This window comes from Arvicola amphibius, chromosome 9 (genome assembly GCF_903992535.2).
Source record: "Arvicola amphibius chromosome 9, mArvAmp1.2, whole genome shotgun sequence".
In the NCBI taxonomy this organism is placed as follows: domain Eukaryota; kingdom Metazoa; phylum Chordata; class Mammalia; order Rodentia; family Cricetidae; genus Arvicola; species Arvicola amphibius.
The window spans coordinates 44,545,208-44,560,351 of NC_052055.2; the positions used below are offsets into that span (position 1 = coordinate 44,545,208).

General features: G+C 52.9%; 1 protein-coding gene across 2 annotated transcripts in view; it reads right to left on the reverse strand.

Annotated features, from left to right (window-relative positions):
* The window catches only part of Cerk (ceramide kinase), a 44,264-nt gene extending 40,287 nt beyond the window's left edge, over positions 1-3,977 (reverse strand). Inside the window, exon 1 of one of the 2 annotated variants that reach the window (XM_038343617.1) lies at positions 3,836-3,977. In XM_038343617.1, coding sequence (XP_038199545.1) covers positions 3,836-3,977 — 142 coding nt within the window. The remainder of the gene's footprint in view (positions 1-3,835) is intronic. The other variant, XM_038343616.1, reaches the window with a different exon arrangement.
* Positions 3,978-15,144: the final 11,167 nt, after the last annotated feature.

The following is a 15,144-nucleotide window of genomic DNA, read 5'->3' on the forward strand; positions in this document are numbered from 1 at the left end:
TTCTTCCAAAATTATGTCTGTGTGTGGGAGAGTCAATGCAGCTGAGAACAGGCGCCCACTGAAGCTAGAAGCACTGGATCCCGCTGGCGCTGTAGTTACAGGTGGTTGTGAGCTACCTAGATGTGGTTTCTAGGAATCAAACTCAGGTGCCCTGCAAGAGCAGTACACACTCCTAACTAATGAGCCATGTCTCCAGTCCCTGCTTTCAAGGTTTTATTAAATCAGCACTTTTTTTTTTTTTTTGAAAGCGGGAGCTGCTGACCCATCCTAGGGCCTGGTATCTGCTAGGCAAGCACTCTACAGTCCCATGACTTATTTGATGGTGGTGATGAAGATGTAGGCAAAGACAGCAGTGACTTGCCCATGAACTCACTGCGGCACCCAAGTGGAGGCTGGCAGAGGCTGGTAGGAGATAAGGGAGGTTTTCCCTGCAAAGGGGGAGCCCAGGCAGTGGTCCCAATGTCGCCCTTGAGCCCTCAGCACACACAGACACACAGCCCCTACCAATGCAGACTTGATAGTGTGCCTTACTGCAGCCCTGGGGGAGGGGAAGCCCAGACATCACTCCAGGCTGCCTCAAGTTCAACTAGTGACCCACTTGGAGAAACCCCCCCTCATTTCCTGTTTTTAGTCTGCCCCACTTCCGCACAGGCACAGGCTGCGGTCTGAAGAAGTGCTTGCTGGCTCAGCTTCCTCCCGTGTGATCTCCCCCTCCCAAGATTGGGTCCTTATCTCTGTTGCTGGGCACTTGGCAGCGCGCTGTGTGACACCCGCCCCAGAGAGAGTGTGTGCCTGGGTTCAGAGGCTGCTCCTGCTGTGCGCCAGGCACCTAGGGAACAAACCTTCCAGTTCTCATGTCTAAAGCAGGAGAGAATGAAGGAATAAACGAAAATGCTCAGCAGGGCGCACAGCGTCCCTGAGGGCTATCCTGGAGTTCCAGGGCTGCCAGCCTCTCACGGGTCCTACAATCTGTTTTTGCACAATCCTTTGCCCACGGTTCCCGGCCCAGGCAATTCAGGTGTGTCCAGACACACCTGGGGGAGTGGCAGGTTGAAAGTGCCACTGGCTAACTGAATTAAATGTGCCATGACCTGCTCATAGCCCTGCTCTCCTGACTCCAGAGACTTCAAACTCACCTTACTCTATAAAGTAGGCCTAATTCTTTGGGGAGTTAAAAACGGGAAGGGGGGTGTTGGGAGGAGGCATTTTGGCTCTCCCTTCCCCTCTCCCTCCTAAACTAGAGTTTGCCAACTTGTTTTTATATTCACATATAGGTGGAGAGTACCAGGGAAGGGGAAGCGAGCAGGGTACTTTCTGGGGCAGGCTACCAACTGGTCCCTCACAGCCAGTCCTAGAGTGGACGGGGCTGTTGAGCTGCTTTCAGATGGCTCTGGATGAGCCTACACAAAAGTCGCTACACACTTCACAGGGATGACGCAATACTAACTCCACAGAGCTGGCCAGCTGGGGAAGCCACCTGCCAGCAAAAACAAGTCGGCTAAAAGTAGATGCTGCCAGCAAACCAAACCTAGAATGTGAGCACCAAAAACCACAACTGTGCCAACGTTGACAACAGGCAGTGGAGGATGTCCCACCCCACAGCTCATGAAGGGAGGCGGGCCATGTCCGTGCCTTGTGCCTTCCTGGCCTCCCAGCCCCCAAAGAGGCAGGGCTGTCTTGTGGAATTGAGTTTGCTCAGCTTCAAGTCCCAGCTGGGCCAGTAGAACTCCACCTCGGAGCCCATTTGGTATGCACAGCACAGAGCAGGGACCAGCAGCTCCCACACACCGAGCACGAGCACGCAAAGCCACAGCATTCTTATCTGAGCCTAGACTCTAGGCCCTGGAGGGTTACCTGGAATTCAGAACAGTGGTAAAGTCAGAGAACAAGAAAGAAGTGGCTCTGAGAGGCAGCGCCAGGGGCACCTAGGAAGACTTCAGGGTAAGCATGTCCCAGGCACTGGGCCACAGAAAGGGACTTAGAAGACAATGCTGCTTTGATCCCAAGGCCAGAAGCCAGGTTAGTCACCAGTCTGAGGTCACCTTAGCCCTACCTACCTTCAGCTAAGTCTGCAGAGCCTTGCGGCACAACGTCAGAGTACTTACAGCTACCCACAGGATACCAAAAAGCCATTCTGGGTTGAATGAGTGAATGAATGATTGACACCCCAAACTCAGAATGTCCAGCAGGGAGTCCTGACTCCCACCACTCCCACTCTCAACGATTTATTAATAGAAAAATCCATGCATCTCCCACAGGTACTTTTGAAATGTGACAGGCAATCCCCCTACACTCAACCCTGTCTACCTCCACCATCTCCACCCAGACTGGGTCCACTGCCCTTCCACTCTGCTCTGTCTCTCCTCTCTTTGTCCCCCCAGAAGAGATCACCAAGTCTTTGTAAAAAGTTAAGCTGGATCCCACCTTGCAGGGGTTCCCTTTACCCCCACAATAAAGGCCAGTGCTCACCTCAGCCTGCCAGGCCGCAGGAGTCCTAGACCCTATTCTTCAGCTGTTCCCCCATCCACCTTGACCCTGACACACCCAAGTCTTAAGGTTCTTCCTGCCTCCTTCAGCCCCCCTCCCCCACCATGGTACAGCAGCACTCTGGGCAAATGCCACCATATAAGTGAGGCCTGCTTAGCCCACCCTGTACTGGTCAGAGACTATCCTCGAGACCTAATTCTCAGGATCCAAGTCTATCAGACACATTTGTCCCCATGTGTCCCTCTGTGCCTCCTTAAACGGAAAATGCGCCCTCTCCATTGCACCAGAGATTTCATATGTGCTGAGCCCAGGCTAAGATCCCGAGGCCCATCCTTAGCAGGCAGGGCACACAAGAAAGCTTGCCGGCCACGTTTGCTGTTTGTTGGTAGAGCCTGTGTTTAGCAAACCCCAGGCCTTGGATTCCATCGTCCCCAGCAAAGAAAAAGGGAGAGAGAAAACAAACTAAAGTTGGGCTCGGTGGCATCGGTGATCTCAGTCTGAGGCTGACCTGAACCATATAAGGAAAACCAAAAACAAACAAAAAGCAATGAATGAATGAAACTGAATACAGCCACAAGTCCACCCCTGGGGGCCCCCACCCCTGGTGCCCACACACAATCTTTTGTAATCCTCCATTTAAGGAGGACTGAATGACATCTTTATAAACCTCTGCCAGTCAAACAAACCTGCAGCAAAGTCTGGAGAGAGAGGTTCCAGTGTCCTTGTACCACCATCTCAGCCACTGCGGGTGGATTGCATCTTTTTCATGTTTACCTAAGCTACTCTTCTATCAGTCCTGAGGGCCTCTGAGCAGGGTGCATACCCCAACAGAAAGTCAGTCAGAGAGAGCCCCTTGCTCAACTATCTAATCACAGGAAGTCCCTGTCAGGGCTCCTCTGGGCTTCTCCTGTACTTAGGTTCACTGTATTAAAGGAAGGGGGAATAAGACACTAGTCCTGTCCAGGTGTGCCTGAGCATCCCGACGACAGCACCAGCAACAGACTTCCCCTGGGATCCCATGGATGCGCTGGGGGTTGCGGACGCCCGCTCTTCCCCTCCCCCTCCAGCACCTCCAGAGGCTTTGTCATCCCAGTTCCTGGAATGTCTGGGCCCTCAGCGCCGGGACGGTTCCCCGCCAGCGGCCGCGGAATTCTCAGACCGCTCGGCACCAGGGCCCTGCACCTCGAATCCCCCGCGCTTCGGGTGCCCTGGCCACCTCTCCCAGTGCCCCAGGTCTCTTCCTCCCTACCGTGTCCACCCAACCCCGGCCTTCCCAAAGCGCTCCGCCTGCGCAGGCCCCGGAGTGGATGCAGCGCCGGCCCCACCAGCCCCGGACCGCCACACTTACCAGCATCGGGCGCGGAGGGCTCGGTCCCCGGGCTCCGCCACCAGCGTAGCAGCGCCCGCGCGGGCTCCAGGCTGACGGCGCAGCGCTCCTGCTTCACCCACAGCACCGACTGCAGCGGCTCCGCCGCCCCCATCGCGCCCATCGCCGCCGGCGCGGCCTCGTCCGCCGGGCGCGGGGCGCGCGGACGCCGGGGGGCGCGGGACCGTTAGCGGCCCCTGCAGTCAGCCCGGCAGTGTCGCGGGGAGGCGGCGCTGCGTCACCCGGTACGCAGAGAGGGCGGCGGGGACCCGGGGCGGGGTGTGGGGACCCGGGAGGAGGCGACCAGAGTGAGGACTCGAGACGCTGGACTTGGGACCAGAGAAGGAGCAGGAGCCTAAGCTGGGGAGTAGAGAAGGGCGAAGAAGAAACGTGAGGAGTCAAAGGAGGGGACTGAGGGGCCTGAGTGTGGGGAGGGCGGTCGAAGCGGCCGGGTGCGCTGAACGTCGCGAGGCTGTGGCTCTCGCTGCTCCTGGGCGCTGCTGGGTCTGTACGCGCGACGGGCGGGGGAGGGCTGTATTGACAGGCGGAGTCCCCAGCAGCGCAGAATTGCTGCCCAGGAGGTCGTGTGCTGGCGGTGGGAGGCCTTGGAATTGCCTACGTGCGCCCACGAGCGATGTGACCTTGGGCATCCGTCTCTTTTTAGGTCCTGGTCTCCTGGCGGCTGGGAAGAGTCCTGCAGGCTGGCCCCAGCAGGGAAGGGAAGGCGAGAGGACAAGGAGTAAGAGGGCTACCTTCCAAGGGCGTGGAAGCTGAATCTGTGGATGGATGTGGGTCTACAGCCACCAGAGAGACAGGGGGATGGAGTCTTCGTGTCAGTCACCTGACTCTTCCCTCCCTAACAGGCCCAAGGAACCTGAGTTGCTATTCCTGATGCAGCTTAACAAGGGACAAACTGCCTTGGGGAGGTTCTTCCTGGACTCCTCCTTTCCCCCAGCTAAAGGGTCCCAAGGTACAGCAGGGCAGTATTCAGCACTGCCCTCAATGCTTGTCCACCCCTGTCTGTGAAAATTCCATCGGCATATGGGCTTGTCCCTGACTGTCTCCAGTGTCTAAAATAGTCCCTACACATAATGTTATTAATCAAATATTGGTTACATGATGGCATCTATTCGCATGTGACCAGTGAAGAGTCTGCTTAGATGACGTGACAAAGCCAAGCCTCACTGCAGGGTCAGCCTTCAAGAAGGCTGGAGAGCCACCTTCCTCCCCCTCAGGTTGCCTGCTGCTGCAGACTGAAGCATAGCTAGCCAAGGCCACTTTGCTTCACTGCTGTGCCTGGTACCAGTTGTCAGTGCCCTGTGTCCATCTGCAGGGCAGTAACAGCCATGAATCACCTGCTTCCTGAAAGCCCAGCCCAGTTCTAGGCTCCAGGACAGCCCTGCAGTGTTGTTTAGGCCCAGGCAGAATCCTAGCCCCACCCTTGAAAGCAAGCTGGGCCTGATCAAGCTCAGTGGTTGTAGCAAGGGTTGCTCCAGCTCTTTCTTTCCACAGCTGTTGTGAGGAGGCTTGGAGAATGGACAGGAAACTTCTTCAGAAGCCTGGTGTCATTGCTAGGTAAATGATGCCACCACTGTCACACGTAAGGGAAGGCCAGGGCAGAAGGGGCTAAGGACTCTAGAATCCTGGCCTCTTCTTCTAGACTTCCTGACCCTTCACATTTAATCATGCAGTGGTTTATTTATTTTTGATGTTACTGGTTTTTTGGGGTTTTTTTTGTTTGTTTTTCGAGACAGGTTTTCCCTGTAGTTTCTAGAGCTTGTCCTGGAACTAGCTCTTGTAGACCAGGCTGGCCTCGAACTCAGAGATCCGCCTGCCTCTGCCTCCCAAGTGCTGGGATTAAAGGCGTGCGCCACCACCGCCCAGCTTGGTTTTTGTTTTTTAGAGACAGGATTTCTCTGTATAACAGCCATGGCTGTCCTGGAACTCATTTTGTAGACCAGACTGGCCTCAAACTCACAGAGACCCGCCTGCCTCTGCCTCCCCAGTGCTGAGATTAAAAGGTGTGCGCCACCGTGCCCGGAAAATCATTCAGTGTTTTTATAAATGTCCACACTGACCTCAGAATTCTGTAGCCAGACAGAGTTCCCAAGAGGACTTAACCTCAGCCTAGCCCTACAGGAGCTCCTTCTAGGAAGACACAGCCACGCGGACCACAGAGAGCTAGAGAACCTGAAGAGGGTTCCCTTTGTGGACTTACAGCCCACTAGTGAGACCCGGGGTTCCCCAGTGGCTGCTGTGGGCTGAAGTGTACCCTCTATTCGAATTCTGAAGCGCCGTGTTTGTGTGCCATAGATAATGACTTATTTGAAGACAGGACCTTTAAAGAGGCAATTAAATGAGGTTTTTAGGGGATGGGACAATAGCTTAGTCTCTGGACAGAGGGCTGCACTTAACCTCCAAACACATACACCCACATATGTGCACTTACACACATGTGAACACACATACGAACATGTGTACAAACAAGCTAAACCATTAGGGTGGGTTTAATCCAGTTTGAGTGGTGTGCTTAGTACAGGGGAGATTTGAACACAGAGGCCAGGGCTGTGTACACAGAACACGAACTATTAAAAGTACTAGAGGAATGGCCAACTGCAGGCCTCAGGAGATATCAGATATCAGGAGTTGGAACCTTGGTCTTAGCCTTCCAGCCCCTGTGACCCAGAATCAGGAAGCAGTGGCAGGTGTTGAACCTGGTGGCTCTGTAGTGGCCCTGGCCAACTAGTTTATTACACTGCCAGCCTGGGTAGCTGCAGGTCCAGGACTGGCTGGGGAGCCTCGGCCTGTGGGAGGACAGCCTAAAGAGGGCTGTGTTCTGGGAAGACAGGAACGGAATGAACGTATGAATGGGCTCTGACCCTCCAGGCTGTGGGCTATAATGAGCACAACCCTGGGGGTGGAAGGAAGGAGGCTGCTGTGTTCGGAGCAGCTGTTAGGACCCCGTTGCCTGTGAATTCCCTGGGGCTCATCAGTTTTTGGGTGTGAAAGCAGATGATAGAGCAGCTGAGGAGGCTTGGAGACACCCACACAGCCTGGCTCAGCCCTGGGTAGTGGGTCTCTACACTGGGATACACAGCCAGCTCCCCTGTTGGCTTCCCAAGCTCCCTGGCTCCCCTCTTCCCTGACTGGTAATATTCTTCCTTTGCTGGGCCCTGATCCAAACACCTTCTTACGTGTCTATTTGGGAAGTTCTTACCCACAGCCACTTCGTCACAGAACTTTGTCTATGCCTGGCTCGCCATAGCCAGTGATGCCCCAGCTGGCTTCAGGTTTAGAGGGGTCCTGGGTAACTAGGAAGACAAGGGACATAGGCTCAGCCCAAGGAGCCTGGGACGCTCCTGAGCCAGACACTTCCTGCCCCCAGGCCCCTGTCATAAGAGCAGTCTACAATTGGAAACATTCAACTTTTGACCTGATCCGCTGGGTCGTGTAAATCTGGGCACCGGACCAGCTGTGGCCAGCACCCTCTCCTGGGGGTGTTCTCTCTCACACATGGGCTGCCTGGTTCCTGAGGTCCTGTTCAGTCCCACACATTGCCTCTAAACATGAGTGTCCCTCCCACTGGGTCACCGCAGAAGGAATCTTCCGAATCTTCCGCCACCTGCAGCACCTTCCAATTTAGTCCTTTCTGGGCTCTGAGCCCCTCCCTTCCCAGGAGCCCCTGCTCTTGTTTACACTAGGGCCTGACTGCTTATCTTCCCAAGCTTCCTCCCTGATGAAGTCAGCAGCAGGACTGATTGACTTCAGAGACTGGAACACTGCTGGGTGGGGCCAGGGGGATCTGGCAGGTCCTACCCGCAGGCTGCCAGGAACAGCTGCCCTCTATCCTCCACCCTTGAGGAAGAGCCTGTCAAGCATTACCTGTCAACGTGGACTGCCTGGAAGGCACTCAGAAGCTCAGTGTTTGAGAGGCAGGCTCATGATTCACAAAATGCACAACTCTAACCTGCCCTCGGGACCCAGACAATGACTGGAAACACCCATTATCTATTCCATTCTACAGATGGGCAGTGGAGGCTCAAGAAACCGAAATGACCCACTCAAGTTCACAGGAGAGCAGTTAGATGGGCAGGTAATCCCCACACCTCAGAGCTGAAATGAGAAGTTAGGAAGTGGCATAGCCGAGGTCATTGTTGTCAGTGGACAATGCTTGCTCCTTGGGCATCTCACTGGAAAAGCCAGTCCACCTTTAAGGGCAGGTAGGACAGGAATATTCTGGCAGAAGCCTCCTCTACCATGTTAAAAAAAAAAAAAATCAAGACTTGAACTGAAGAGCAGGTGGCCCTCATTGTGGCAGAGCCAGGTAAATCTGAACTGGAAAGGCTTTGGGGTAGATCTGGCCAGAATAATCCTGAACTGGAGACTGAGATGGGGCTGCTTACTCCTCTGGACAGTTGGGGGAGCACCTTGCCTAAGACAGGGGGTGGTGGGCTCAAAGACCAGACTTTGGTTTGCTTTGGGTCTGAAAATTCCCAAGGCCTGTAGGGGTGACCAGTCCTGGGCAGGGACAGGAACTGGATACTCTGCTTAGCTGAAGCTCATGTGATCCCCAAGGGTGCCAGGTCCCTAGGCAAGGCAACAGCTTTGTGAGCTTAAGGGCTGAGCCCAGGATTATGAAGCAAGAAAGAGATCGGGGAAGAAACACAGCTGTAAGATTCAGAGCCTGGCTTCCATTGCCAACGGTCTGTTGACCACTGTCTGCCTTCCTTTCCAGATGTGAGGCTGCCCGGGATGCCAGGCCCTCCCTGCATTCCTTTACCATATGGGCAGCTGCCCAGGATGCCAGCCCCCAAGGAAGGAGGCTTACTCTGTGGTAGCCTCTCTTGGGAAAAAACACCACTTCTTGAAAAGTGAACTCCAGACAGCTCAGGTGGGAGAAAGAGTCCCCTCCCTGTTTATCTCTGGAGCTGGAGGAAAGATAGTCAGCCTTGTGGACCCACAACTTCTGGTCATGTCAGGGGGAGGTCATGACAAAGGGGGCTGGCAGAAAACATTCAGGGAGGGAACAGAATCTGTGCCTCCCTCTCCCAGGTTTCAGTAAGGGATACAATGTAGCCTTGAGTTGTTCCAGAGAGTAAGAGCTGCCACAATGATCAGCTTTAGGAGTTGGGTGAAAATCACCCACCAAAGCGCCCATCCAGTGGCCACCGTGATCCTCCATGAGCCAACTGAGTGGCCTTGACACATTGGGAATTGCTTGGGTAGCCTCAAACTGTTGGGGACCTTGATCTGACGGGAGAGGGGGAGGACCCAGTGGTCATTGGTATACCTTGGTTGGTGCTCAGAGGGGCAGGGAGACCTTCTTCAGTCTGTGTTTGTTTGGCTTGTCTTTTCAAGAGATGGCACAAGGGGGAAACTGCCTTCAGACAAACCCAGAGCCTTTTCAGAGAGATAACACAAGCCGTGTCCAGGCAACAAGCTTTGTCACACGGAGTGTAAAGTATTGGATCCAACCCCAAATCAAAACCAAAAGAAATTTTAAAATTTTAAAAAGAAAAGAAAAAGATCAGTAGAAAACGCTGCTGGACTCAGCACTCATGGATGACAAAGAGGATGTTGTGGCCCCCAAGAAAAGCCACACTAAAAACACTGCTGGCCAGCGTTGGCAGAGGATGGATGACAGCAAAGATAGACGGGAAGATGGGGGACAAACTCTACCACCCTTGGCAGTCTGCCAGAAAACTGAGAGGTGGGGCAATGAGGAAACCTGAATTCACAGGAAGGTGAGAATAATGCTGACCGAGTGAGATCACACACATGTACACACACACGCATGCACACACACGCACACACACATGCACACACGCGCAAACACACACATACACGAGAATAATGCTGACCGAGTGAGATTACACACACGCGCGCACACACACACACACACGCATGCACACACACGCACGCACGTGCACACACACGCATACACATGCATACACACGCGCACACACATACACGAGAATAATGCTGACCGAGTGAGATCTCACACACGCATGCACACGCACACACACACACACGCACACACACTGCAGCTTCAGGAGTCAGTTCTCTTCTATTGTGTGGATCATGGGGATCAAGCTCGGGTCATCAGGTGTGGCACTTTTGCCTGCTGAACTGCTTTGCTGGTCCAGTAACCTTTTTTTTTTTCTCTTCCCCCAGCCACTTCCCTATTAGTCTTCCTCCCAGGGCTGTCACTTCTGACGTCCTCCATCAGCCCATGTCACTCAGCTCTGTGTAAGCCAGGCACTATGGTTTCTGCAGAGAGCAGAGATTTGCCTGTCAAAAGGTGACAGAGCTGTGAAGCTCCAATCACGTGTTGTTAGTTAGGGACAAAGACCTTGTGACTAGCTTGGCTGAGCTTTCGAGAGAAGACAGAAAAACCACACTTTAATGAGTGACTCTAAAATAGCAATGGATTTGGTTCTAAAGTGGAAAGTTTCGTGGCATGGGCTGGGACATCCGGAGAGCAGTCCGTGACTGCCGGATTAGCACCACAGAGTTAAGCTAGGCTTAAAAGGTCATTATCCAGTGGCAGAGATGGATGAGCACACACTAGTGATGTGTGTAAAGGCTCAGACAGGAAGCAAGCACGCAGAAACCCGAGAGAGATGCTGCTGGCAGCGTGTGGAAGACATGTGAGATGCAGACAACAGGACTGCAGAGCATATACTGGGCTCCTTCCACCTCCGAGAGTCAGCAGGGAAAACCTCTTACGGCCGCCTCCAAATCCAAGGTACCCAGCTCCCCCTGGAGACATAGGCCCCATGGGGGAGCTGCAGCCTGGTGCCATTGGCAGGGGGTCATCAGGGATTAGGAAGGTACCAGGGTCAGAGAGACATACAGAAGAGCCCCATCTTGCAACCCACTTCTGTTTTGGTTGCCAATTGAATGAACTGTGACTCGTGTTCCTGGTAATTCACTCGGTGAAGGCTCACGGTGGTCAAGACTTTCATCACAGAAGAAAAAGCTTCATTTCCCATAAAGTGATGGAGGAGGGTCATCTGTCTATGTGTTACTTTCATTGGTTAATAAAGAAACTGCCTTGGCTTTTTGATAAGGCAGGATTTAGATAGGTGGAGTAGACAGAACAGAATGCTGGGAAGAAGGGAAGTTAGTCAGTCGCCATGCCTCTCCTCTCCGAGACAGTCGCCATGAAGCGGGTGGGATGAAAAGCAGGTCTGCTCGTCTCATCACTACAATAAAGGGCCCCTGTACCCCAAAACTGCCACTCTACCCTCTGCCCTGTACCTGTGGTGGGGACTTCTGTCTGGCCTTGCCCGTTCTAGATTTTTCATAAAGTAGAATCTGATTCTATTCCTCCTCCAACACCATACTGAGAACAGAATAAGCCTTGCACACACTAGACAAATGTTTTACCCCAGGGTTACACTTCCGGTCCCACTAAGTGGCCTTTTGCCTGACTCCTTTCATTTAGGTTGCCAGTGTACTGATGCCATAAAATGCTGAGGCCAAAGAATTTCATTCCTTCACTCAGGGTCTCACACTGTAAACCAGACTGACCTGACGCTCACTAGCTAGGCTCCGATTCGCAGCAAACCTCCCGCTTCAGCCTCCTCAGTGCTGGCATGTGCCACCACGCCTGGCATGTGCCACCACGCCTGGCATGTGCCACCACGCCTGGCTGAGACCTAATGATTTGTGAACAACAGGAATTCATCATTCTCGCAGTCTGGAGTCCAGTCAGTCAAAAGTCAAAGTGTTGGCAGGTTCAGCATCCAGTGAAGGACTTTTCCCTCAGACAGGGCAGAGGGTCAGAAGGGCTCAAGGGGCGAATGTTTTGTCCTTACCTGGGGAAGGAACAGGGGAGCAGAGAAGCCCTAAGCCAGTTCCCTCCAGCTCTCAGGGCCACCCATTCACTCTCAAGGGACATCCACTTACAAGTGTCACAACTTCTTCTTTGACGTCCCTGTTTCCACGCCACCGCACAGGGGACTTGGTTTCAGCATCGAACGTCATGTTTTCAAGGCCCACCCACATTTTCTGTCTCCACTTCACCCTTCTGGCTGAAGAGTGTTCTATCATGGCTGTGCTGTGTTTGCTCATTCATCGACTGGTGGACAGTCTGGTTGTTTACAATCTTTGGCTGTAGGAAGGAGGCTGCCATGGACAGTCAGGGATGAATTTTTGCGGGAAGGGGTCTCAGTCTCGTGGGATACACCTGAGGAGTGGGATTGTTTTGTCGTCTGACTCTCTGTGTTCAACTGTTTGAGGAAGCGTAGGCCGGTTTTCCAATGCAACCTCACTGCCTGGTTCCAGCCTTTAGATGTCTGCATTGTTGCTTATGTGTCCCTGTTGGCTGTAGCCATCTGTGAAAAAAAAAAAAGCAGCTGTGCCTCCCACTGACCCTTCTGCAAGGCTAATTAACTGATTGGAACTCCAGTGATTGTGGGCAGGTTGGAACGTTACAGGTTTAGGGCCTGATAGCAACTATCTTGGGCTATCTTTAGCCCTCTATACAGCCATTCCTTGCCCACCTCTGGGTCGAACCTAATATTCTAAGACAAACAGATAAAAGCCTTTTGGAACCTGGCAGATGTCTAGCTTCCACCAACTCCAAAGCCATCAGGCAGCGTCTGAGCCCATAGCCGAGATTCCTCTGCTTTGTGGCAACCGTCTCTCTGATGTCTCCACCAGCGTATTTGGAAAGCACCTTCATATATGACTCTCCATCCTGTGACTGTAAAAACTTCATGAATCTACTTCATACCGGAATATGGAGTTGGGAGCAGCCGAAGCCTGTGTTCCTGGGCCATGGTCACTCAAATTTAGCTTTGGAATCATCTATCTCCTATCCTTTAAGGAGAGAGTTGATTTTGCATCGACATATCCTAATTGGTGTAAATTGCCTCTCTGTGGGGGTTCGCTTGGCTTATCAGTGAGAAAACAGATCTGAACTGTGTCCCTTACACATTTTACCTCTCCTTTGAGCTCCTGTTTATCTATCCTCTTCCCCTGGTCCAACAGCTGCCTCTCTGTCATGCTCCTCCCGCCCCCCACCCCCACCCCCATTTAATTCTCAGCACTGGGAAAAGCAAAACAAAAACAGGTGGTCTCTGCTTCAGCTACAGATTGGTGTATCCTAGACCAATCAGGGCAGTGGTGATGGACATAAACGGATGTGGATCCAGGGTAATGTGTGCAGTGAGTGATTGACAAGGTGTGGGCAATAAGGGTCTGGGTCCCACCCCTGCCTGGTTTCATATCTGGGTGGGCAGGTACCTGCCATTGCGAGACAGGAAGTGTTCCAAGGAGCCAGTGGAGCTGTGTGTCTGGGCCGGAGGTCTTACTGAGACCGCTTAGTGAACATGTGACAGTCCTGATGTCTAGGACAGTCCTGATGTCTACCTACTGTGCCAACTTCATTACAGTTGCCACCCCAGGCTCTCAGAAGAAGCTCTGTGGGTGACTAGGTGCCTTGCCACCCACTGCACATAAGGACAACTGGCACAAGAGGGGATCCTGGAGGGACACTATGGCCCCAGTAGGACAGCAAGGAGGATAGCAGGGGGCATGGGTGATGTGGGATTCCCCTCTGTATGCTGTGAGTACCACTGGTTAATAAAGAAACTGTCTTGGGCCTGCACAGGGAATAGAAGTAGGCTGGGGGAAAACTAAACTGAATGCTTGGAGAAGGAAGGCCGAGTCAGGAGGAGACATGTCTCCCCACCAGAGACAGATGCCGGAACTTTACCCAATAAGCCACAGCCTCGTGGCAATACACAGATTAATAGAAATGGGTTAAATTAATATGTAAGGCTTAGCCAATAGGCTAACATCTAGCTAGAGCTAATGGGTCAAGCAAGGTTTTAAATAATAATACAGTTTCTGCGTGATTATTTCGGGGCTGAGCAACCTGGGACAAACAAGCAGCCCTCTTACAACAAATTGACACCCACATGGCCAACTAAAATCCACTTTAAACCTGAGAGGGCCTTTCAGCTGTGTGTGTGTTAGTGATGAGAATCTGCGCTCATTCCCAAAAGCCTCAGCTTATAAAATAAGCTTCTCTGCTTATAAAATGACAGCCAGCTCACAGATCCAAGTGGGCAAAGATTCTAACTCAAACCCAGGCTCTGCCTGGCAGTGGCTGAGTACCCTCATCGGGTGTGGCAGGGCTGTCTGCAGCACGGAGGAATGCTTCCACTCACGAGATGCCAGGAGTGACTCCTGGAATGAAAGGATAACATCCCCCCCCAGACATTGCCAAATGCACCCCAGAAGAACCTTGCTTCCATGCTCTGTAAATATGGTCACTAGAAACCACCATGTAGGATGCCATGCTGCTGCCCAGTGTGGCCAATACAAAGCAACTGATAAAACATAGAGCTCACTAGATGAACCCATAAAATGAGAGCCCAGGGTTTAGGGCACACAGTGGAGACATTTGGGGGTCATGCAATCATGATTTCCCAAGCCTGGTGTTTGGGGATAATAGAAAGGCCTCAGATTTGACTGCCAGATTGAGCCGGCAGTTTTGGACACTTGCAAGTCCCTTTAACTACCTGGAGTGGGGTGGGGTGGGGGGTGGGTGGGGTAGGACAAGCTTGCTGATACTGAAATGAGGAGCAATCAAAGGACCAAGAGGCTAGTATGTTTGGGGGCCTGGAGAGTGAACTTCTAAGATGTCAGGAGTTCTGACTGGGGAGAGACACATGAGGACAGTTTGGACTGGCTAGGGAGGCCATTCCTCTTGCCTTGCTGGGACATCCCTGGCTTCCTCATTTCAAATCCTACATCCAATACTCAGGAAACTTTTCTGCAGTCGCTCCTGCTATTCGGATTCCAGGTTCCACACTCTCCCTTGGAGATGAAGCTTGCCTGCTGGCCCAGCTACTCCTAGTCTCCTCATCAGCCTCCTTTCAGGCACACCAGGCTGGTGACCTCATTTAGGTATTGAGCAGAAATAGAACAGCAGCCCTAATTAGCTCAGCAGCAGGACTTGCAAATGGGCCACAGCCTCTGACGTTCCAGGATGGGGAAAATTCCATTCACTTGTCCTCCATTGGTGGGCCAGAGTGTGAGGTCCCTTCCCCTGGGGACACATCAAAAACTGTGCCATTGCTCATGAGGCCATTGAGGGTGGGGAGGCACAGCCCTCAGAGATGCTGATTCCGCGGGTTTGGGATTGGATCAGGGGAGAACCTGCATATTTCATGTCACCCTCAGTGACACGATCATCCCAGCTGGTTTTTGAATTAGGCAGTACAATACAGTGGGACCCTACCCTGTGTCACCAGAGGGCGGGGGCCCAAAGC